This window comes from Bos mutus, chromosome 26 (genome assembly GCF_027580195.1).
Source record: "Bos mutus isolate GX-2022 chromosome 26, NWIPB_WYAK_1.1, whole genome shotgun sequence".
NCBI lineage: Eukaryota > Metazoa > Chordata > Mammalia > Artiodactyla > Bovidae > Bos > Bos mutus.
Window position 1 is genome coordinate 38,455,646 of NC_091642.1, and position 26,618 is coordinate 38,482,263.

At 40.9% G+C, this 26,618-nt stretch overlaps 1 protein-coding gene across 6 annotated transcripts in view; it reads right to left on the reverse strand.

Annotated features, from left to right (window-relative positions):
• PCGF5 (polycomb group ring finger 5) overlaps positions 1–26,618 on the reverse strand; it is a 122,432-nt gene that overhangs the window by 24,019 nt on the left and 71,795 nt on the right. For 5 of the 6 annotated variants that reach the window (XM_070363775.1, XM_070363770.1, XM_070363771.1 and 2 more), the window contains exons 3-6: positions 12,141–12,237; positions 4,709–4,764; positions 4,539–4,598; positions 1,683–1,831 (exon numbers count right to left, since the gene is read on the reverse strand). In XM_070363775.1, coding sequence (XP_070219876.1) covers positions 1,683–1,831; positions 4,539–4,598; positions 4,709–4,764; positions 12,141–12,237 — 362 coding nt within the window. The remainder of the gene's footprint in view (positions 1–1,682; positions 1,832–4,538; positions 4,599–4,708; positions 4,765–12,140; positions 12,238–26,618) is intronic. The other variant, XM_070363774.1, reaches the window with a different exon arrangement.

Below are 26,618 nucleotides of genomic sequence, written 5' to 3' on the forward strand. Positions count from 1 at the left end.
ATGGTAGTGATAAGGGAAACTGCATGTTTGGAGTAAAGTTAGGTGAAAGTACAGTATAGTGAATTTGTCTTTTAATATGTGAAGTTTTATGTATTAGTGAAACTCCTAGTTAGGATACTAAAAGTAGTTAGAGATATAATACTTGGAAGTGATGACAGGTTTGGAAAGGGTGATTTAAAAATTTCTTTGCATAGTTGGAAGTCACAAAAGTAGAAGTGACCTCCTAGGATGACTACAGAGAAAGAATAACTGAGCGGGGGCTAGATAGTAGCCTACACTCACATATACCAAGCAGAAGACAGGAAGAAGTCGTCAGTAGAGACAGTAGAGGAGTGGCCGGAGGGAAAAGGTGAGACTCAGGAAAGCACAGTACAAGTCAGGTAAGCTGTGAAAGTTGTTTTAAGAAGGAAGGCACAAGAATGGAGAAAAATCTATAAAGGAAAGAGTGAAAAGATAAAAGCTCAACTGGAATTGTGAGGTGTCAAAGATGCCAAACAGTATCAAGGCAGGGGGTAGTTAATTTTTCAGATGAATCTGAAATTCAATAATTTGTAACTTTCATACTAGAAATCCTGCAGAGAAGTAGACTCCTCATTTATTTATGAAGAGATACTCCACCTTTTGATTGACTCAATTTTCACTACAAGATAATACCTGTATATATTAGAGAGCTAAAGGATGCTCATAATCTCCATTAAGAACCTCCCCCAAAGGGGATTACAGAAATGACTGAGAATAAGAGAAAAATGTAAGATCATTAAAAATTCATGTGCAAAGAAGGCTGACAACAGGAAAGGGTGCTGCAGCAGAGCATGAGATGCTGGCAGGCAGGCCCGGAAGGATGGACGGGAACGGAGGCCACTTCTCCAACCACTGCTGTGCTCTTTTACATGTCTTGTCCAGCCAATCTCTCTTAATTAAATCTATTATCTTATTTTATTATACCTGTTTGTATGAGTAAGACCTAACCAAAGATCCCTGAGTGAAAAAATTTACTATTTACATCTTTGCTCATGTCCATATAGTCGGTAATATTCACTGAATCGTTATGCTAATACGTATTTCTTTTTGTAAGATGCTGGGAAAACTTAATCAGCATTGAGAAATTCAGCTCACTGGCTTACAGATCACACAGAGGAAGTTAAGGAAAAGTTCACAGGTACTTTATGACATCCATCTAAACCAACTATATTGTTCATAAAACGTATTAGCCATGACGTGGATAGCTTTTTGAGTTGCAAATAAAAATAGAGAAACAAAAGAGAAAACTAAAAGAGGATGAATAAAAAGGTTGAAGATGCTGTGTGTCACGAAATGACCCGAGTCTGAGTTGGTGACCACACTTAAAAAGGGAAAAACAGTGTATGTATATGAACTCCCAACAAAGGTATAAAAGGAGATGGAAGGAGAAATAGAGGTGTGATTCTCCACACTGGCCACTAGGTGGTGGCATTGACCCAGGACGGTTCAGTTTTGAGGGTTAGAAATCAGGAAGGAGCCTGAAGCAAGCAACTGCTTGGCAATTTGCAGGCAAGGGAGTATCAGAAAGTGACGTTCTATTTGTTTATGTTAATAAGAACTTTGAAAGCAAACATTCTGAGACACTAGGAAAATCTATCAACAAGTTATAGAAGATTTACTATAAAATGATTATAAAGAAACCACTGTAGTTGTCCACTCACCTTTACTACGTTGTCCCCTGATTGTCCGTTATTCCGTAAACAATCCAGACATATAGCGATTTGTGGGTCACTTCTGTGATAGTCCTTATCATCTTGATTTTCATCACCTTCTTCATCTACTTTAGGTTTGTCAACTTTTGACATATCATCTGTGTAATTTAAACAAACCCAAGTTAGATATAACTCAGATTTTATAGTTAAGCAACAATACACTAACCATGAGAACAAAAATCAAATTTAAAAAACATTTCTTAACAGTTCTTGATGAAGAATAACCGAAAATTTTAGTACCTTTAAAATGTTTCAACCAACTCAATAATGGAAATATTTTTAAAAAACCATTAAGTGAATCATTAGCAGAGCTTACAAATTCTGGACTCACTAGGACACCCAAATGAAAGATTTAGGACTAACTATATTTGGTCACAAAATGACAGCCATTAGTGATTAGACCACTTAGAAATTGACGGGATGTTCCATGGACAGAGGAGCCTGGCGGGCTACAGTCCAGGGGGTCACAAAGAGTCAGACACAACTTAGTGACTAAACAACACAACAATATATATTTGATAAATTAATAATTTTGAACATATGTTGTTTAAAGAAATGTATGAAATGTTTTTTTTAAACTACATCATTTAAAAAGTTCAGTTAACATATGTAATTAGAATTTCAAGTTTGTATATACATAATAAAGTGCTTTTGATCAAAGAAAAAAATGCTTCCAAATTCTACATTTATTCAAAGTTTAAAACCAACTAAACTAAATATTTAGTAAAACTAAAATATTTAAGTTCAAAATTAATTAGCTAGTGAAATAACGAGTAGAATGAATTAGCTTTTTTAACATGTATGTAACTAACATATTAAAACACCATCAAAGAAATCTGAGAATATTTCATACTATAATCAAATGTATTTAACCTATGAAATGCCAGCAGGCTACATATAATGCACATATATTTAATGATTCATTTGTTTATTGAGTGCCTTTAATTCTGTTAGACTAAGCCTGAGGGAACAACATTGAAACTATGAGGTCATCCCCACTCTTACGGTGTCAGGGTATAAAAGGAGGTTCGGGCAAGTAAGGAAAACAGACGGAGAAGTCGATAGACTCTGATGTAAGAGGTAAGATAGGCCAAGTGGGCACATATAACAGAGGTGGTAACAAACCCAAACTCTGCGGTGAAGCAAAGATTCAGGGGAGATTTCCAGATGAAATGTAAGCTGAAACTTGAAAGAATGAGCCAGTCAAGCATTACAGTATAGAAAAGCCCAGGGAAAAAAACACAGACCAGTTAGATTAAAAAAAGAAAGATGAATTAGCGCCTCTGTAATGACTGTAGTAAAAGCATCACAGATATGTTGTACAGGAGAGGGGGGTGTTCTCTTCTGCCTTTTTAGGAACTGCCTTCTATGGACCAAGCTCCAGCTCCAAGAAAAGGTCCAAATCCTCCACCCAAACTAAAGACCAAATATGTTAAAACTATTTTTAAAAGACAGAAATATGGGGGGAAAGGAGAGAAACACAGCTCAGGCTGCGGTCCTTCACTGGTGCATCTGTAAGCCGCAGAGTCATGGACTAACCTGACCACACAGCTTCTGATGACAAGCCCTGGCTCCTGCTGTCTTGAAAACATAGTTAAAAACTGGAACATTCAGTCAATTTTACCTATATTTTTTTACTATGGCACTACTGTATAAATTGCAGTTTACATCTGGGTAAAATAAGCCTTTAATTAAGTCTTTTTTTTGCCAGGCTTGGCTTCTTTGCCCATTTCAGTGTTTTAATTATAGATTAAAAATAATCCCTCGCTACCTTATTCCATTCAAAATTATTCTCAAACTTTCCCTGCTTTAGGAAGCTAGTCCTGCACAGTTCAGCTGAACTAAAAAAAGAAAAAAACCCAACTCAGATGCCCATTTTTCATATGAAAAGAGAAAGCCATTTCAATGATATGTATGTAATCGACAATCCTGCGAATCTTATGGGAAAACCAGAGGTGGAAGACCGAGCTCTCTAGAAGAATGAGCCCAGAAAACACATACAATCCTTGACAAACTTCAGTGGTGTTCAGGCCATCCTGAAACAAATCTCATATTAAATGACAAAACAAAAGGATGCTTCTTCCTTATAATTTCATATATGTTGTATTTTCTTTCCTTTTATGTGATTATATACATACTAAAAGCAAAGCCTTTTCTCTACCCAGTAATGTCTGCCAGTTTCCTTAATTATTAAAAATTACTCACTGCTCAGTCTCCTGGGATCTAAAAGGCAAATCTGAACACTTAACATGTGTGATGGGGAAAGTTCCCAGAAGTACCTAGAAATATTTTTCAAATCTCAGAATACATAAATTTGTATTATTGGAACTCTATCTATGAAAAGTTCATTCCAGGTTATCAGAGCATAGCAAGATCCTCCACTCTGGCTTTCAGCTACATTCAAGTCCCTTCTCCTATTAAATATACAAAATAAAATAGATACAACCATAAACCCCTCACTGTTCAGTTGCAGGCTATGGCCATTTCTTCAGTTTCCTGTAGCTCTTTAGCTAATACTGCTATAATTAGTGGTCACTTTTCTGTTTTATCTCCTTTTTATCTTCCCAGTTTCCTCTATTTCCAATTACCTTCAATTGGACTGATCCAGATTTTACATGCATTTACACAAAATCTCATGATTCTATATTAAAAGTTCATAATCACAGAAAAGTTCATAATATAAAGGGGTACACAATATTATTGTACAGGAGAAATTTGAGCTTGGAGAGAGAGACGAGTTCACCACAGCTACAAAAAGCTAAGAAATTCCAACAGATGGAAGTAAAAAAAAAAAAAAAAAGTCACCTTGTCCATTTTCTTGAGGCTTATTTTTCTTCCAAAATTCAGACTCACGCTCAAGTTCTTCTAATTTAAAAGAAAAAAAGTATAAAAATAATAGAAACAATCATGAAATCTTTAACAGAAATGGTGATTTTACAAAACAAAAAATCTGCAAGAATTCAAGAGTAACTTACGTTCTCGTAGTCCAGGAACCAACTTAAATATAATTTCCTCTAGTGTGTTATCCAACCTTCCAAAGAGGAAAAAAGAGAATATACTAACAATAAAGACATTAAAATCCAGTATGTAAATTAAGATTTGCATCTCACATAGATTACAAAATATAGAACATATGGTTTTAGCACAAGCACCACACCCAACTACTCTGTAGGTGGAACACATTTATTTCCAGCCTGTCCTAGGAGCAGACAGATTATAAAAATGGTCCCGTCTCCAGTTCTCTCTATAATCTACCCACTCTGAACAGGACTGTGATTAAGGGAGGGAATCTTTTCCTCCACCCTGAGAATATGGGCCAGCCTTGAAACATACTCAGGCCAGAGAATGTGGCACAAGAGACACTGCTGAGCTCTGAGCCCAAGCCTGAGGCATTTCATGTGCTTTGATGCACTTTCCTGGATCCCTGCCACCATAAGAACAAGTCTGGAGGATGAGACACCATGTCCTTCAGAGCCAAGCTGCCCTGGTAAGGCCATCTCAGACCAGTTCATGGGCAGCCCAACCCAACAGGACAGAACCCAGCCAGGATCAGCAGTGACCCACCAGCCTCTGACTGCAGTCACCTAAGTGAGCCCAGCCAAGACCAGCAGGCCCACCTGGATCTGTGAACCACACAGAACTGTGAGGAATCAAAAATGCTTTTAGTGTTGTTTTCAGCATGAAATTTAGGTGTGGTCTGTTATACACCAATAGCTGATCCAGCCACTTTCAAAATCTCTACGACAACTCTGGTAGAGAAAGAAAATCTCCATTCTGAGAAATTGAGACCATTTTTTCCTGGATAAAAAAACCTAATATTGGGGACCTCCCTTGTGGTCCAGTGGTTAGGACTCCACCCTTCCACTGCAGGGGGTGCACGTTCAATCCCTGGTTGGGGAAGTAAGATCCCGCATGCCAAACATCAGTTCAGTTCAGTCGCTCAGTCGTGTCCGACTCTTTGCGACCCCTTGAATCGCAGCACGCCAGGCCTCCCTGTCCATCACCAACTCCCGGAGTTCACTCAGACTCACGTCCATTGAGTCGGTGATGCCATCCAGCCATCTCATCCTCTGTCATCCCCTTCTCCTCCTGCTCCCAATCCCTCCCAGCATCAGAGTCTTTTCCAATGAATCAACTCTTCACATCAGGTGGTCAAAGTATTGAGGTTTCAGCTTTAGCATCAGTCCTTCCAATGAACACCCAGGACTAATCTCCCTTAGAATGGACTGGTTGGGTCTCCTTGCAGTCCAAGGGACTCTCAAGAGCCTTCTCCAACACCACAGTTCAAAAACATCAATTCTTCGGTGCTCAGCCTTCTTCACAGTCCAACTCTCACATCCATACATGACCACAGGAAAAACCATAGCCTTGACTACATGGACCTTTGTTGGCAAAGCAATGTCTCTGCTTTTGAATATGCTATCTAGGTTGGTTATAACTTTTCTTCCAAGGGAGTGTCTTTTAATGCCAAACATCAGCATGGCCAAAAAAAAAAAAAAAAAAAACAACCCCACTATCTTGCCATTGCTTTTGTCTCTTTTCCCTCCTGGATCTGAGCATAACTCCTCCTCTCCATGGCTTCACTTCCTCATCTTGCCCTCTTGCTCCTACAGCATGCCTCCCTCTCATATTCCTCCTGCTCAACTGCAGTACCCTTCTCTGACAATAAACATGGACACTTTTCTCACATCTAAACCACCCCCCCAATCCTGGCTTAACCTATCGTCTTCTCAAGCTGTTAGCAGATTCTCAACCTCTTCTTCCAACTGGAAAACTCTGAAAGCATAACCAACATTATTTCTGTCATATATTTTTTGCTTCTCTTACTTGACAGACCTTCCCAAATCATCAATAACTTCCATTATTGAATAGATTTTAAAAGAAATTTTAGAGTTAAAATTTAAAATTTTTTAATTACTTTTAAAATCATTTTTCTCCTCATGCTCTGCAGCAGTTTGTGCTGCCTGGTGATGCCTCTTTGAAAACTTCTGTTCTCGATTTTTCTTTTTTCCTATTGACTTTCTTTGTTCTCTAGATATTTTTCTTTTTCCAACTACTGCTGCCTCCGAGGATTCTCCTTTGCTCTGCTCTCTGTACTCTGTGACCTTTTCTACATACTTCCTGAGGATCTCATCCACTTTTGTGACTTCAAAACTAACATACAGGCTGATCACACACACACACCCCTCCCTCTCTCTGTGAAGCTCAAGTTCCATATTTCCAACAGATGCCGAGTATCTCAAGCCCCTCCTTTTTGTTCATCTATGTCAAGATTATGTCTTCTCCTTCAACAGAATATCTCTGAAAACCTGCCTTACTTTCTTAAAGTTAAATGCAGAAATGATACCATATCAGTCCCAAATAGGCTCCAAATGCAAGCATTATCGTCACCCACCTGTCTCTTGCTTCACATGTTGACTCATCAAGCCCCCTTCTCGGTATTTCTCCCACCCAGTCTCTTCACACTTCCCATCCTTCTGTTCCCTCAACTAGCACCCTACTTAGAGGACAGCCCAGAGACATTCTCTTTAACCTTGACATGTTCATAACGAATTTTCCTTAAGCACTAATCTGATCGTGACTTCCCTGCTCAAGAACTAATTTCTTCCCAACACCTGGCTTAGAGTGTTCTTAGAACTTGAGTCCAACCTACAAACTGCAAGTGGTGCTGCTCCCCTGTCACTGTTCTCGAGCCAAGTGGCTTAGGCAGTCATCCCTAAGGATGCCCTGCCTTTTCCAACCTGCTTTTCTCCCTCACGCTCTTCATCCTGGCTCAAATGCCCTTTTCCAGTCCTACTCTCCAGTCGAACCAATGTCACCTGATTCTTCAGGACACACATACTAACTCATTCACAGTTTTCCCAGTCTATTTAACAGCTGCAGTATTTAAAAGAAGTATTATTTCTCTTAATGTTTGTTTTATCAGTGTAATACATATATTAACACATAATTTACAAATCAAACTTCCCCCAACCTTAAATGTTATATTAAAATATCACATTTTCTTGCCCCATCCTTCCTATTCCTGATTCCTACAACCCCAGGTACAACCACTTTCAAATCCAAGCTGTTTATATTAGCATTTACTTTCATATTTCTATATATATTATAGATAGAGAAAAAACAAAGCCATTCCTTTTTTACTGTCTAGATTCTTCTCACCTCCTTCTGTGGGAGATAAGGTTTTAGCTCTCTTGATATCATCCCTCCATGCCCCTGTCCTCCCAACATACATTCTCCTAACTCTCCTCTTCCTGATAGTCTTACTGCCATTTTTGTGTTTAACAATGAATGTTTACATGATTATGATTACATAAATATTTAAAGTGTACTCTGATTAAAGATATCCCCTCGTTCAACTTTTTTCTTTCCCTGGAGTATAGTAACTATTTACTTTTCGTCAATTTCTACATACCCATTTGCCAATTCTCTAACATAATTTCTTCTTACTATGTACAAACAGGGGCTTCCCTGATAGCTCAGTTGGTAAAGAATCTTCCTGCAATGCAGGAGACCCTGGCTTGATTCCTGGGTCAGGAAGATCCTCTGGAGAAGGGATAGGCTCAGTTCAGTTCAGTTCAATTGCTCTGTTGTGTCTGACTCTTTGCAACCCCATGGACTGCAGCATGCCAGGCCTCCGTGTCCATCACCGGAGTTTACTCAAACTCATGTCCATTGAGTCCATGATGCCATCCAACCATCTCATCCTCTGTCGTCCCCTTCTCCTCCTGCCTTCAATCTTTCCCAGCGTAAGGGTCTTTTCAAATGAGTCAGCTCTTTGCAGCAGGTGGCCAAAGTATTGGAGTTTCAGCTTCAACATCAGTCCTTCCAATGAACATTCAGGACTGATTTCCTTTAGGATGGACTGATTGGATCTTACCCACTTCAGTATCCCTGGCCTTCCCCTGTGGCTCAGCTGGTAAAGAATCAGCCTGCAGTGCAGGAGACCTGGGTTCGATCCCTGGGTTGGAAAGATTCTCTGGAGAAGGGAATGGCTACCCACTCCAGTAGTCTGGCCTAGAGAGTTCCACGGGCTATATAGTCCATGGGGTCACAGAGAGTCAGACAGGACTGAGTGACTTTCACTCACTCACTCATATACAAACAGATCAGGAATCAACCAGTTTCATTTCTGTCCCTGTAATATGCATCATCCCTCGCCAATTTCATGTGCTCTCTGCCCTCCTCATCCAGTTTAGAATTTACTTCTCAGTCAGTCATCATTAAAGCCACACCTTGCGTGTACCTTTGATTCCCTTGTCCCCCCCTCACCTGCTCAAATTATTTGGTACAACCACAACATTAGTTAAACCCCACTCTCTGTTAACTTGTGCTGGTAGCCATTGGGCTGGAAAAACACACAACCACACCCCTTCAAATTCACAACTACAACCCAGATGTGCCTTCGGGATTTCCAGGACTCATACTGTACTTCCCCAGTTCATGTATTCTCTTACTTTCCTGCACAACACATTTTCCCTCTCCTCCAACCCCTACATCCCTTTTCCACCCTACTCCTGGCTGATAAAACATCTTCTGCTCAGTGAGACACAAACGTCTACAGAATCTGAGCACCACATCGACCCGTGGCATCTGCACGCTGCCCTCCCACCTGCTGCTGCAGAGGGTCTGCTGATGCTTCCCCATGAAGCCAATCTCTTCAACTGTTACACTCCACACCCTCTTCCCTCCCAAGAACACTGCTTCAGCAATGTCCCCTCTCCCCCACTCTCCTATTATTATCTCTTTGCTCTTTCTTGGATTATTCCTTTCAAACATGTCAGTACTGCTCCCACAGCACAACAAAATAAAAGCCCTCTTGACTGCACTTCTTTGAACAGTGACCACCCCGTATCTTTGCCCCCATTAGTGGCAAAACTTGAAAAAAGCTGTTGATACTCGCTGTTTCTAACTCTTGTGCCTCCCCTTCTCTCTTGTAACAATCCAGTTAGGTTTCGCCTCACAGTTCCACAGAAAGTGCTTCTGTCAAGGCTGCTGACCTCCAACTGTTAAATCCAACCGCCAACTCTCGGTCTTCACCTTATAACATCACAGTCCAGCACGCCCGCACCTTTGCTTGGCTTCTAGGCCACACACTCTGGAAGCTTCCCTCTCTTATACTGACTGTGCCTTTTCAGTTTCCTTTGCTGGTTACTCCCCCTCTTCCTGATCCGTCAACTTTAGAATGTTCCAGGGACCCATCCTCGGTCCTCCACACTTCTCTCTGCACTCATGCCCTTACGTGCTCCTCTCTTGTCCCACGGTTTTAAATACTGTCTGCACACTGAAGACCACCAGATTTTTAACCCCAGAGAGAGCTCTCTCAAGTCACAGACTTGTATATTCACCAGCCGACTCCCCTCTTCTCTGAAATGATTAATAGACTCAACATGCCCAAATCCAAACTCCCCATCTGTGAAAGTCAAAGTTGCTCAGTCCTATACAGTCCATGGAATTCTCCAGGCCAGAATGCTGGAATGTGTAGCCTTTCCCTTCTCCAGGGGATCTTCCCAATCCAGGGATTGAACCCAGGTCTCCCACATTGCAAGGGGATTCTTTACCAGCTGAGCCACCAGGGAAGCCTAAATTCCAGATCTACCAGCCCCAAACCTGCTCTCTCCTTACTTAGTCTTCCTTGTCTCATGCTCTAGTTGCTCTGAGCTCCTGATCCCTGCCCATGCTGTTCCTCAGACAAGCTGCAGGTGCCCTCCTGACCTGGAACAGGCATACTCCCCCCAGATCTACATGTGGCTGTTCCCTCAGAAAGACAGTGATCCTGTGCTCAGATCCCACCTTCTCAGTGAGGCCTATCCTCACCATTTATTTAGAACTAGCATCTGTCCGCCGTTCACTGCCTCCCTTCCCCCTGCCATGTCCCTCACTTGCAGCACTTCTTAGAGTTGCTGATTCAGAAGGTCTGAGGTGGGGGCCCCAAAACTGTCATTTCTATTAAGATAGTAATGGTGTAGGGACCGAACTTTGAAAACCAATGGAGCAGACATTTACTTATAGACAAATTACTCCAACTATAGACACTAAAATAGAAAAAAGTCTAAGATATAAGACCTGAAAATCCAGATTTACAGAATGATGGCAAACACTACACAGAGATGAACGTTCATGAGGGCTCTTTACTATGGTACGAACTGTGGGAAGAAAAATGCGTTCAGTTGGTTTGCGGCTGGAGTGACATTTGAGTTTGGTGGACCTGGCAGTGCAGTGTCACTCCTATAAAGTTCCATCTGTAATCTTGAAATGAGGTTTGGTTTGGATTAGGACCTTATATAGCACTTCTAACTTTAAAAATATATGACTACACTTCTTTATATTATTACTATTTATTTGGTATAATGATTATACCATTAAGAAAAGGGTAGTCATTTTAAAAATTCTTTTTGGTTTTACATAAATATACACTTTTAGAATATATGATAAATTTTTAAAAATTAAGAGTCCCTTCATCGAACCTGGACTGGCGACTCGTTTCATACATGATATTATACATGTTTCAATGTCATTCTCCCTAATCTTCCCACCCTCTCCCTCTCCCACAGAGTCTATAAGACTGTTCTATACATCAGTGTCTCTTTTGCTGTCTCGTATACAGGGTTATCTTTCTAAATTCCATATATATGCGTTAGTATACTGTATTGGTGTTTTTCTTTCTGGCTTACTTCACTCTGTATAATAGGCTCCAGTTTCATCTACCTCATTAGAACTGATTCAAATGTATTCTTTTTAATGGCTGAGTAATACTCCATTGTGTATATGTACCACAGCTTTCTTATCCATTCATCTGCTGATGGACATCTAGGTTGCTTCCATGTCCTGGCTATTATAAACAGTGCTGCGATGAACTTGGGATGCTTGGGGCTGGTGCACTGGGATGACCCAAAGGGATGGTATGGGGAGGGAGGAGGGAGGAGGGTTCAGGATGGGGAACACATGTATACCTGTGGCGGATTCATTTCAATATTTGGCAAAACCAATACAATATTGTAAAGTTTAAAAATAAAATAAAAAAAAATAAAGTTGATTGAAAAATTAAGAGTCCCAAGATTAGTATCCCTATTAATTCTGCCCTCTTCCCACTACCATGTAGCTCAACAAATAGAGAGTACTGTGTAGAATAATAAAATACTACAAATAACTGCAACTAAAGTAACCCTGAGATCCTGAGATAAAGTTGTAATTTTTAATTTGGAAATATATTTCTTAAATATTTAATGTGCACAGCCTTATTTTTCATTTCTTAATAAAATAAATTGAAATAAAATGCTTTAAAATGAAAATCAAAGCCTACATTAACTGAGTCAAGGCACCAACAAATATTATGATGCATAATAAAAATTATTAAGAGCTTATATAATTATTTAAGTTAGAGGAACTAAAAATATATTGACATACCTCAACATTTCTAATGGGTTTGTCTCATGAACCTGGTTGCCACACCTTGGACAATCATTGCTATCTTCAAAGTGCTGGACAATACAAGTCTTGCAGACTGAGAAGAAACAAGATGTTAGATTAAAATGCATCACTTGAACTTAATATAACTAGACATAGTCCCTATAAATTACCTACTACACCTGAAATACTATTCTTTAATCAAACTTTATAAAACCGTAAAATGATAACACTATTTTAAAAACACCTGAAATAAAACCTACTGCCACAATATAAAAATTAACTATTTTGATTATTGTTATTCTTAAATATATTCACAAACCAAACAATTTATTCACAGTATGTAAAAAAGTTGACACATTTACATACAACAATAGATTTTCTCATTTAAAGAAGTCGAACAAGGAACAGTAAAGGCTGGTAAATCTGAATTTATTTCTTTTGCTAAAAATTTACTTGAATGCAATATAAATGGTACTTAATAATATCTGAGAGTTCTCAACATGCCTGGATTAGTTTTTATGGGCAGGGTGCTCCTGGGACAAACCAGAAGTTTCAACAGAACTTCTGGCCCGTGCAGAGTATGATGAGTCCGTGCTCACAGGACCGTAATTCCAAGGGCCATTAACATCAAGCTGGTGCAAATGCACAAGAGGTAAACCAAAAGAACCACTGAGGATTAATTAATTAAGATGTTAAATAAAGCTTATTATAAACAAAGACAATGGAAATACGATTTGTGGCTTTTGGGGCACAAGTCTATATAGCCAACCTCTCCTCCAAATAATACTAGTACTTCTGGTTATGACTCTCTCCCACCTTTTCCCTAAGCTTCTTATTTATCAACTTTCTTGCCCCAAAACCTCAGACATAAACAGCAGCTGAACTGTAAAAAAATTTCAAGCCACTTCCCTATCCCAATGCCCCTCTTCCATTTTATTACCCTGTGTGATCTGAAATTTTCACCTGTACAGATCAGCTCTCCCTTTTACGACTTCAATACAAACTACTTTTCTCCCCTCTGCAAGCCCTGGACTACCTAAAAGCAGTGAAAGTTTATCTATACGACTGACCTAGAATAAACACCAGGATTCCTACCACTGAGATTAGATCTGAAAATTCAAACTTATCACACACACTGGTCAGAGAAACAGTGGTCAGGGTAGACTTCTCCTAGGAAACTAATTTTAAAATTATCAGTACATACAGTATTTCCTTTCACTTATTTATTCATTGATTCAATAGCCAGCTTCCCTGGTGGCTGAGAAGGTAGAGTCTGCCTGTAACGCAGGAGACCTGGGTTTGATCCCTGAGTCGGGAAGATCCCCTGAAGAAGGAAATGGCAACCTACTGCAGTATTCTCACCAGAAAATGCCATGGACGGAGGAGCCTGGTGGGCTACAGTCCATGGGGTCGCAAAGAGTTGCAGAGGACTAACACTTTCACTTTTCACTTGCAACAGCCAAGCATTATACTAGGAGTTGGGGGATGCAGGGATAAACAAAACAAAGTCCATACTCTTACGGAGCTTATATTCTATTTGGGAAGTCAAAGAATTTTAGTTAGTAATAAGTGATATCTACAAAACAGACAAAAATGGTAGCAAGAGAGAGTGCTGCAGGCTGGGGGCTATTTTAGGTCAGAGAGATCAGGGTAGGACTTCTTCCTAAGAAGGTGACATCTGAGCAGATTTCTTTTGCTGGATGAGTACACCTGGGTGCCCTATTCTCTACATCTTTTTACCATAACATACAGCTATTAGGGTAACACTCCTTTACTATATTTCTCCCCAAATTTGGATGAAAAACAGTAGTACAAAACCCTAAAATAAAAAAAAAAGCTTAGATGTGAATATTTCTGTTCTCCAAATTTCCTGGCCTCCAAAACATTCTGAATGTCTTTTTTAAAAGTTAATGTTTGGGAAGGAAGGGCTACCTTGCTAATCAATACTGAGGCAGAGGCGAGAAAAGCTGAATTCCTTAGCAGACTGCTGCTATTTGCTGTTTTCCCAAGGACACCAGATAAATCTCTAAAATGCGGGAAAGAAGGCAAATAGGATGGATAAGAGGCAAGAATGAAGGGCATTAGGAAGCCCAATCTTGTCCTGAACTTCAGCTCCTGCCCTGGAACTCTGATCCTTGTGGTTCAAAAGGTTTATCATTCTCGGAATTCCTGGTTGTCTCTGGCCCTTGGCCAAACAGAGAGGCACGTGACATACCCAGAGCAAGTCCTCATGTGGGTCAGCTAGAAGGCTAAGGGCAGGGGCCTGTCTTCCCAGGACAAAGATACTAATCCAGGTTGATGCAGAAAGAAATGTCAGGCTCATTTGTCCAGAGGTGCACACAGTTTCAAGAATAAAGCTGCTTGAGGCCAAGGCAGCCTCAAGGTACTCAGGGATGGGACCAGTAATCTGTATTCCAGATCTGGACTGATAGCCACTAGCAGAATGTGGCTCCTGAGCACTTGAAATGTTGCTAGTTCAAGTTGAGATGTGCTGTGAGTATAAATTACACACCAGATCTCAAAGACTGAGAATGAAAAGAATAATCTTATTAATAATTTTTATATTAATTACACGTTGGAGTGATAATATTTTAGACATACTAGAGTAAATAAAATATATTAAAACGAATTTCATTTCTTCTATTTAATGTGGCTACTAGAAAACTTAAAATGACACAGGTGGCTCACATTTTATTTCTACTGTGCAGAACAGAGGGAGTAGAAAGCCCCATTAGAGGCAACTTTATTTCTCACACAAACGTGTGAGATACAGTATCTTATTCTACTTTTGCAGATAAAGGAGAAGAGGTTCTTATAAGCCAGGTAACCTGCCTTCCCTGATGAATGGCAGCGCAGAGACTTGAATCCAGGTTTTCTGATAGGGGATCACAAATTTTGTCAGATTAAAAACATTTTTTTAACTTAACAAAGGAAAAGAATGTAATGTAGAAATACAACCCCCGCCCTGAAAAAATATCTTCAGCTTCTCTGCTAAATCCGACTACCAAGTAAACACGACAGATAAGCCATCCCATTAGTGCAGTTCAGTCGTGTCCGACTCTTTGCAACCCCGTGAATTGCAGCACGCCAGGCCTCCCTGTCCATCACCAGCTCCCGGAGTTCACCCAAACTCACGTCCATCAAGTCGGTGATGCCATCCAGCCATTTCATCCTCTGTCATCCCCCTTCTCCTGCCCCCAATCCCTCCCAGCATCAGAGTCCTTTCCAATGAATCAACTCTTCACATGAGGTGGCCAAAGTACTGGAGTTTCAGCTTTAACATCAGTCCTTCCAAAGAACACCCAGAACTGATCTCCTTTAGGATGGACTGGTTGGATCTCCTTGCAGTCCAAGGGACTCTCAAGAGTCTTCTCCAACACCACAGTTCAAAAGCATCAATTCTTCGGTGCTCAGCTTTCTTCACAGTCCAACTCTCACATCCATACATGACCACTGGAAAAACCACAGTCTTGACTAGACGGACCTTTGTTGGCAAAGTAATGTCTCTGCTTTTGAATATGCTATCTAGGCTGGTCATAACTTTCCTTCCAAGGAGTAAGCGTCTTTTAATTTCATGGCTGTAATCATCATCTGCAGTGATTTTGGAGCCCCAAAAAATAAAGTCTGACACTGTTTCCACTGTTTCCCCATCTATTTGCCATGAAGTGATGGGACCAGATGCCATGATCTTAGTTTTCTGAATGTTGAGGTTTAAGCCAACTTTTTCACTCTCCTTCCTCTTTCACTTTCATCAAGAGGCTTTTTAGTTCCTCTTCACTTTCTGCCTAAGGGTGGTGTCATCTGCATATCTGAGGTTATTGATATTTCTCCCGGCAATCTTGATTCCAGCTTGTGTTATGGAATTAAGCCATCCCATAGGACATAGGAATTAACCTTACTACATAAAGTATTACATTAAAAGAATTAAATTTTTTTCATAGGCTAAGGCCCATAATTATTTTTAATTAAAATTTTTTACCAAATAGTTTACGAGAAAAATTTAAGATGCTAAAATATTTTTATTCTAGTTTTCTTTTTTGTTCAGATGATTTGGGTGGATGTCATCATTTTCATCAAAATCATCAATGCTTAAAAGATTTATGCAACAGGCACCTTCTGATGCTTTTGAATTGTGCTAGAGAAGACTCTTGAGAATCCCCTGGACTGCAAGAAGAAAACCAGTCAATCCTAAAGGAAATCAGCCCTGAATATTCCTTGGAAGGACTGCTGAAGCTCCAACACTTTGGCCACCTGATGCAAAGAGCTGAGTCACTAGAAAAGGCTCTAATGCTGGGAAAGATGGAAGGTGAAAGGAGAAGGGGGTGGCAGAGGATGAGATGGTCAGATACCATCACTGACTCAATGGACATGAATTTGAGCAAACTCCAGGAGACAGAGGAGGACAGAGGAGCCTGGCACGCTACACAGTCCTGGGGTAGCAAAGAGATAGACACGCCTCAGGGATTGAGCAATAGCAGGCAACACTCTCAAGTGCTTCAACGTATAGTTGACATAATTTAATATTCATTACAACCCCATTAATTAGGTAATATTATCAGGCCTCTTACAGGTGAAGAAATTGAATAGAGAACTTTAGAAATTTGCCAAAAATCATGGAGTCCATAAGTGGTGAAAGCCAGGACTTGAATCAAGAGCCCATTTTCTTACTCAATGCATGCCTATATGCTACATTTTCTTCTAATCTTATATCTACAGGTCTAAAGTATACAGAAAAAGAAAGCCTGATCCCTTAATTTGGGAGCCTTAAATATGTCCAAAAGGAGAATTCGAACTCCTTCAGTATCTTATATAGTCCTTAAAAGAAAATCCCAAGAAACTCTAGAAATACATCTCCCATATGCTTTTAAAAGCTGTTAATAAAGCACAACCTTACACAAATTAGAACCTGAGAAAATACAGGCCAGAAGTTCAGTGAAACTGAAAAAAGTAAAACGAGAATTTGCTTTCTCTCAGATGCTTTAAAAAAATCACTATAAAACTGACCTTTGATTCCTAATTTATACTAGCTGAAAAACATTTTAAAAATATCTTTAAGATTTAATACTAAGCTAATTGCTCAACTGCTATGCTGGTTAACTCAGGTGGTTCAAGAATAATGTTTATGAAGGTCCCAGTCTGTTGTTAAGACTGTGTGTGGAGACCAAATAAAGTCTTGACCCTCAGCAGCACTCTACGAGACATGCTGGAGCAAGCAGAAACACCTGGTCAGAAAGGGCGTTAGGCTCACCAAAGATATCCCGAGTTGGAAAAACACCTAAATGGCAACAAGTGCTAGCGTTTACTGAACACTAACCAAATAGAAGGTTCTGGGCTCAGGGCTTTGTATGGATTACAGTATGGAGCTACCATCCCCCTCTGGCAAAGGAGGAATGCAGTACCGGACAGCCTGACAGGCTGCCCACATGTGCCCAGCTGTGCAACAGACAGGGCATCTACCCCCAGCCTGGACGTCCAGCTCAAGGCCTAAAATCCAAACCACTCCGCTACACATCTTAAAGCCAATACCATTTGGTCCCAGGCACCAAGACTTCATATTTTTAACTGATCTTTACATTTAGCTCATCACAACCATCATTAAACTTCTGCCAAAGCGTACTAAGTGAAACTGTTCCTTTTGCCGTGCCTTAGATTTGAACTAGGTTGTTAAACAAATTGACAGTCATGTGTCATCTGAAGCAGTATTTTCAAATTTTGATGGGCGCCACAATCACCAGTGAGATTTTTTTTTTTTTTAAAGAACAGATTCAGAGGCCTCATCCCAGGCCAATTAAATCAAAATCTCTGTGGGATTGGCACCAGGACTCCAACTCTGCAAAGCTCTCTTACTGAGGCAGCCAGAAGACAACTAGGAAATCCTAGCCACCAAATACTTGTGAATGCCTCAGTGAGGCTGCCCAGTCCAGGAGCTGGTCCTCTGCCAGGTCATAACCAGAAGGCACTTGGTTATTCACCATCAGGAAATCATTTTGACAGAAGACAAAACATAACCACAAGAATATGGGATTAATGTGTTGTTTCCCTAGAGGGCAGGTTTACATGAGAAGCCCAGATAGTACAGCACATGGTTCTAGCAGGTAAAAGACAATCTTGAGGCAGACAGCTCAATCTGAATCCCGGGTCTGCCATTAGGCAAATTACTCTGTGTGTCTCTGTACAGGGGGATAACAAGGATATCTATCTCACATGGCTCTTATGAGGGTTAAATGAGCTAATATACATAAAATGTGTAAATGAGTAACTGGTAACTTCTATTTAATAAAAATGTGAGCTATCACTATAAATCAGCTTGCCAGATGAGCATAAAATCCTAACGAAAAGACATCAGCAATCAAATATTGAACGGCATCAGACAATGATTAGTTTGACACATCTATCTTAAGTAACTGATGATCCTGCTAATGGAACTTGAAACGTTGATCATGTATTTACATTTAAATATCATCTGGTATTTACCCTCTGCAGCCATATTTACCCTAGAGATAGTCTTGCAACTCAAGTATCAAATTGATGACACACTGCGTCACCTAAATGGGAACTGCCTCTCTTTGCACATATGACACTTCTTTTTCTGGGGCTGAGGACACAAGACTGATCAACACTTCTGCATTCTACACTCCTTCCTTAACTTAATATGTTTAATACAATTCCAGCATAGCCTCCTGGGTATAGGAGAAACCTTGTTGTGTCTCTTCCTGATCGCTTTCCAGATACTTGCTCAGAAGCACGATTTCTAAGTTGACTCCAATTGTTCAACTATTAAAAGGCTATTCCACATTTTAATTTTCAAATTCTTGAGGGGGGCGGGTTCGTCACAACAGGTACACGGCCCATTAGTTGTTGCTATCTCACATGTATGGTCCACCCACATCTTTCTAGCTTTGATGACAGAGTGAAAGTGAAAGTGGCTCAGTCGTGTCTGACTCTTTGTGACCCCACGGACTATACAGTCCATGGAATTCTCCAGGCCGGGATACTGGAGTGGGTAGCCTTTCCCTTCTCCAGGGGATCTTCCCCACCCAGGGATGGAACCCAGGTCTCTCGCTTTGTGGGCAGATTCTTTACCAGCTGAGCCACAAGGGAAGCCCTGATGACGCAGTGATCTACAGCAATTTCTCTTTTTGAGCACCAATTCTAATATCATGGATAACAAAACAGTAACAGTCTTTTCTCTCCTGTCCTTGGTCATGTCATTCATTAGTAATCCTCTGTTTATTAAAAGTGATCAAATGCTGACTTTGTTAAAATCATCTGAATGTGTTGGTTTCATCTTTCAACATAGGAGTATATTTTTTCTTACTTCCTGAAGCACATCACTATCTTTATATGCCCTTCTTGATAACACTCATTTGACACAGTTTGCCTTTGAAAAATTTGTCTGTTATCTGCTAACAGTTTGTAAGTAAACTGCGGTCATCGGCAAAGAGAAGAGGCATCAGCTTGCTGCTTTTGATACATATTTACATGTGAAACTGACATGATTTTTAAAGATTTCCAGAACAGTTGTAATTTGCTTCCATGAGACAGGATCTCCTAGCTTTGCTTTACTCATAAAAGGGACTAATGAGCATCTTTATTTCTCTTACAGGGCACAGTTCTTTTAAAGGCCTACATGAGCTACAATTTCACAGAGAACATGAAGGACAGCGTTACTTTCTATCGAGGAGACTGCTTTATTCTTGCTTTGCCAGGACAGAGGGACAGACAGCAAGGCAGAGCCTGCCGAGCAAGGTTAGGAGTGTCTTGGGGCTTCAGCACAGTAGGAGAATCCCAGACCAAGCAGGCCAGGAGACCACAAAGTCCAGGAAGGCCTTCTACAGACAGACTTAAGGAGTCAAGTGGGACTCCAGGGTGAGGACCACCATGCCCTCATTCCCCTCATCAGTATGAATTCCATGGCCAACCGGAATAATCACTTTCACACACAGACTCTGGATAGTTCCGCTTGACTACAACCCTTTTTTTGTCATACTTAATCAGGTAAACTGTCAACCTGGGCTAGATCCAACTCTACACACTCTGCTCTACAAGATTACAGCTGAACACTGTGGGAGAAAAACATGCACCGTGCCAACTGGTCTCTCACCTTAAATTCACAACCATGATGCTCAAAAGTGGGTCCTTCATCGGCCAGGTGGTCACACCCAACACCCTAATTCCATATGCTCTTCACCAACATTTATAGCTCAGTTGGTAAAGAGTCTGCCTGCAATGCAGGAGACCCTGGTTTGATTCCTGGGTTGGTAAGATCCCCCGGAGAAGGGATAGGCTACCCAATTCAGTATTCTTGGGCTTCCCTGGTGGCTCAGCTGGTAAAGAATCCGCCTGCAATGCGGGAGACCTGGGTTCGATCCCTGGGTTGGGAAGATTCCCTGGAGAAGGGAAAGGCTACCCACACCAGTATTCTGGCGTGGAGAATTCCATGGACTATACAGTCCATGGGGTCACAAAGAGTCAGACATGACTGAGTGACTTTCACTTTCACTTTTCTCCTCTCTCCTTGAACCCCCACTTTTACTCCCCCATCACCGCTCTACACTGATGACCTCACTTTCTGTTCAACTGAAAACAAAAGGAAAGAAGAAAAAAAAAAAGGCAGTAGAATTTATATCACCACACCTACTCACTCACTAACATCTAACCTTTGTGGTTTTGCCTGTTTTCAGAACTTTAATGTGCCAACCTCTGCTCTGTGACCCTATTCCAATGATCTGAGAAGATCGCTCCACTGCTTCTCCTTCTCACCTGTGGCAGTCTTTTGCTATCCACTGAAGATTCCCACCAACATTCATACACATTATTTCCCCATCTATTGAAAAAAAAATCAAATTTCTATTGACCCTACTTTCTGAGTCAACTAGCACTCCATTTCACAGCTACCGATACCCTAATTCCTCTTTTCCTATTCTTTTCCACCTTTTCTTTACCTTCATTCAGGTGAAAGACTTATATAATCGTTGTACAATTATGCAAACATCTCCATCCTCTCACACCCACCCAGACTTCTGCTCCTGAGGACAGAACTGAAACTGCTCAGAGAGCTTATCCGCGTGCCTGCTGCCCCTCCTTGATTCACTCCGCCCCAGGTGGCTAGCCTGGACGCTCTCTACTCCTGGACGCTGCGTGTGCTTTGCCTCTCAGGGCCCCACACTGTTCTCCTCCTACCTCGCTGTCTCCTCTTTTTTGGTTCCAGGGCTTAGTCTTTGGTCATCTTCCCTTCTCTATACTCACTCTCTTGGCACTCTCACTAATGAAATAGGATCTAAATTCTGATCCTCTCCAGATTCATGTATCCAGCTCCCAGTGGGCTGGGATCAAGTATCTGATGGGCTAACTCCTTTACCTCCTTAAATCTGTTCAACTACCATCTTTTTAATGAGGCCTCCCCTCGCAGACTTAAGCGGTCACACTGTCCCACTGACCACCCAGTTAGTTACCTGTGCCCAGCTTGAACTTCCCTGTTTCTGTGTCACTTATCAGCTGCTCATGTGCACTCTGACTTACTGCCTACCATGTTGCCTGATGTGTCTCACGTGCCCAGGCTAGTATTATAGCTGGAGGAGGTACTCAGCAAATATCTGTGGAACAACTGAGGACACAAAAGTTAGGAATAGCAAAAGGAGTCATGATCTTAGTACCTACAAGTGTACTACAGAGTCAAGTCAGAAATAAGCCTACATTTTCAACTAAAGCAAGAGAAGAGATTCTGAGTTCACGAGTTAATTTTTTTGACAATTAAAATGAGTTAAAGGCTTCCCTAGTGGCTCAGTGGCAAAGAATCTACCTGCCAATGCAGGAGACAGGGGTTTGATCCCTGGTCCGGGAAGATTCTACATACCGCAGAGCAACTAAGCCAGTGTGCTACAACTACCGAGCCTGTGCTCTAGAGCCCACGAGCTGCAGCTGCTGGGCCCACGGGCCACAACTACTGAAGCCCGAGTGCCTAGAGCCCGTGCTCACAACAAGAGGCGCCACTGCAATGAGAAGCTCACGAGGCTCAACTAGACAGGAGCTCTTGCTCGCCACAAGGAGAGAAAAGCCTGTGCAGCAACGAAGACCCAATACTGCCAAAAATAAATAAGTTAAAAACATTAAAATAAATGTGCTAACTCAATATAAGCTAAATAGTTTTCTAAAATAAAATGATTTTCTATTAACTGAGTAAGATATGCCAGTGGTTGAGCATTCTGAGAGAATATAGCTTTGTTCACTGGTTCTTGAATTTCTGATATACAGTAGTACACTAGTCTGGTAAAAACTAATATGCTGTAAAACACCAGTAGTTATGATACATCTTCAGAGTATCCAAATGGAAATGGTCTTTGGTCTCTTCTCCACTGGCTGCACTCTACTGTTCACAGTGTTCACATTCAACCTTTGTGCTACATGCCTAAACACACCTGCACGCTGACCACAATTTCTAAGTCTGAATACTTCTGGCTTTTAGGTTTCGTTTTTTTTTTTTGTATTTTTTTCCTCAATACATCACTGGTATCAATTCCAACTCATCCTAATCTATATATAATTTATTCTTACAAACCAATACAGAAGACAATTTCACTTATTTGTTAACCCCTAGTTTTGTCTTTTAGTGACCACTATGAGCCCACTCCAGTACTCTTGCCTGGAAAATCCCATGGACAGAGGAGCCTGGTGGGCTGAAGTCCCTGGGGTCACTGGAAGTCAGACATGACTGAGCGACTTCACTTTCATGCATTGGAGAAGGAAATGGCACCCCACTCCAGTGTTCCTGCCTGGAGAATCCCAGGGATGGGGGAGCCTGGTGGGCTGCCGTCTGTGGGGTTGCACAGAGTCGGACACGACTGAAGCAACTTAGTAGTAGTAGTAGTTAGTAGTAGTATGAATCTCTGCTCTACTGTTCATTCTTTACTATCTAACACATAGTTTCAACAGCAAAAAGAACCATACATCTGATATGATTCTTAACATTATTACTAATGATAGATGACACCTAGATTGTTTAAGGCCTATAATTATTGTTTCCTATTTAAAAAGAATCATCTAAATGAACACTATAATCACCTTCATGAATGACTAGTTGCTGCCAAAATACTGTTTGAAACATGTAACATCAATGCTACTGGTGACTTCATCTCTACTACAACCCTAGGCCACTGTACTTGCACTTACTGAAACTTTAAGTGCAACTTCTATTCAGGCCTTTGATTATTACTCTATAAACAAGTCTTGACTCAAAATCCAATTTTACAGAGAATACAGTATTGGAAAGTTCAATTTATATCTCCACACTTTAAAGACTATCATTCAGAATTATTAATAAATTCAGATCCTGATTGGGTACATAATGATAGGTATACAGTCGTGGAAGTACAGTTAGAAGAGATTTCCTGTATACATTTTTAAAATTCACATGCTGCTTAAAGAAATTATAGAAACTGTAAACAACCAGAAAGAAGAAGAAAATTAGCAAATATCCTAATTTATTATAAAGATGTACCTGCAGTCAGATATTTGGGTCTCAGAACCTAGCTCCAGCACTTACTAGCTGTGTTACTTAACCTTTCTGAGTCTTGTCTCTGTGAAAAACACTGGCATAAGAATCTGAAATACTCTTCCCTCAAACCTCTTCATAGCTCACTCCTTCCTATTATTTACAATCTCTGCTCAAACGGTAACTTCCAAGCAAGCCTTTACTGTCTTACTTTTCTTTGCAGCATGTGTCATACATGGAGTCTAAAATTGTATCATTCGCTTGCTTTTTGTCCATCTCTTCTATTGAAACATAAATTCTAAGAGGACAGACTGTATCTGTCTTCTTTACTGCTGTCTTTCCACTGTCCAGAGTAATGAATGGCACAATGTAGGTGCTAATAAACATTTGCTGACTGATTTAATACCACCTAAATAGAAGGGTTCTTGGGAAGATTGCATAAGGTAATGCATATAAAACCCCATGACCCTCAATATGACATTCAACAAATAACAGCTACTGTTTTAATTTTATTAGCATTCACTCCAATTACTGTATGATTAAAAGTACAAAATGCCTACTTCTAGAGATGCTTGTATTATTAACGTCTGGTCCAAGGTATGCTTTTCAGACTTTAGTGCACCCCAGAATCACCTGAAGGGCTTGTTATTACAGCCCTCTCCCCTAGAGACTCAGCCCAGCAGCTCTATGGGTGTGCCCGAGAACGTGCACTCCTAACAAATTCCCCAGTGATCATGCTGCTGGTTGGCGACTGTATTTTGAACAGCAAGTATACGTGGCGTAAGATTTTTAAACATGGAGTATTAACATATCACGAGTTCTCGGTACTCTCATACTTGTGTATTTATGACACTTGTTCAGAGAACAGTAAATGATGGCAGCGCTTCAAGTTTACCATCTTATCATTAAATTATTTCATGCTTACACATTACCGTATAAAATTACCAAGTCCCTTAACTGTCACATCTATATTTAATTATCAATTAACCCTTCTTTACTTAAGTTAAAACTAAGTACAACAACGTTTTTCCAAAGAATTCATCTTAGTTAAGGGATTACTGCCATAATCTCTGAAAGGGCAGAAAGAAGAAAGCTTTCTTTTCCTGTACCACAGAATTCTATGTCTAAAACCTTCCCTTTTTTCGGAGGAAAAGAATCGTCAGATGCTTAAAGAGGCCTCGAACCACAAAGGAGTTAAGAACCAATGCATTGTGTTATGCGCATTTTAGCTGCTGGAACAAAGCTCCTTTGTTCTTAGTTTAAGAGAAAAGTCTTTCATTTTAAGTCAACAACCTATACAACCAGCAGCAAATACACTGTCAGCAACCTCAAAAAATTTCTCAGGACCCTGGAGCAAGAGACAGAGCGTCTCTTAATTTAGAACCACCAGTCTTGACTCCCCACAATCCTCTCTCCCTCTCCCATGCCCTACCCCTACCCACGACCTGCAAAGCTCCCACCTATATTGTAGAAGAGAGCTTTTCAAAATCCGTAATTCCTAACCCCCACTCTCTACATGCCTTTCAAGCTACCTACCACTGCATTTGAATCTTTGAAAGGAAAAGCAGACAATAAAATAATCAACTGATTGACCATTTACCTATTCATTTAAGCTCCTCTTGAGCACTCAAGTACCAGGTACTAAGGATACACTGAATCTAAACCTACCTGTGGGAGAGAGAGATGGCATATCTTGGAGTAGACGGGCTTTAAAGGATGAGGAACTACCAGCCAGGCATACAGGAGATGTTCCAAGCAGAGCAAGCAGTTGAACCACGTGTATGCATATGGGTGTGTGTTCTGGTGGGGGACGGCAGAAATCCATCACAGCTAAATAGATCTAATTTATCCTTAAGGAAATTTTGGGTTGGCTGAAGTGTGAGTGATGAAGACAGCAAAGTCCTTATAAATGATCACCACTAACACAGGTTAGGAGTAGGCTGCAGGGACTCCAGTGAGAAGGAATGATGGCCTGAGCAAAAAGGTCGAGGGGGATCAGACTGAAGGGACAGATCTTTGAGAGATTACAGGGCGAGACCAGACAGAACTCTGCCCCGTACTGCTGTGCTGTGCTTAGTCGTTCAGTCGTCCGACTCTTTGCGACCCAATGGACTGCAGCCCACCAGGCTCCTTGGTCCATAGGGATACTTCAGGCAAGAATACTGGATTGGGTTGCCATACCCTCCTCCAGAGGATCTTCCCAACCCAGGGATGGAACCCAGGACTCCTGTATTGCAGGCAGATTCTTTACCATCTGAGCCACCAGGGAAGCCCAAGAATACTGGAGTGGGTAGCCTATCCCTTCTCCAGCGGATGTTCCTGATCCAGGAATCAAACTGGGGTCTCCTGCATTGCTGGCGGATTCTTCACCAGCTGAGCTAGGTGAGGGTAAAGAGAGTTAAGCATGGAGCATATTTCTTGCTTGGACAACTGAATGCTGGCATTCCATCCATTCACTTTCAGGTATGTTAAGTTCTAGGCCACTTCAGGATATCCAAGTAGACGTCCAGTGGGATTCTGAAGCTCAGGACTATGCCCGAAATAAAGATTTGGAAGACATCAGCATAGGTAGTTGAGTCTCAGAGGAGTTTCTGTGAGTTTCCACAGAAAAGGAGTAGACAGATCCAAACACACCTGAAGAAATTTCTTCTTAGCTTATGAGCTTTGCTTAACAGAGTTTAAGCTCCAAATTTATTTTATTCATCACTTTACCAGTTAGCAAGTGCCTGACATCTGATTATTTAACGAATTCAATAATTATTTGTGTGAACAAGTTTATTTCCTTAGGTTTCTCGGATGGTCAAAATCACCTCATGTGTGCATGCTCAGTTGCTCAGTCATGGCCGACTCGTTGTGACCCCATGGACTGTAGCCTGCCAGGCTCCTCTGTCCGTGGGATTCTCCAGGCAAGAATACTGGAGTGGGTTGCCATGCCCTACTCCAGTGGATCTTCCTGACCCAGGGACAAAATGTGCATCTCCTGC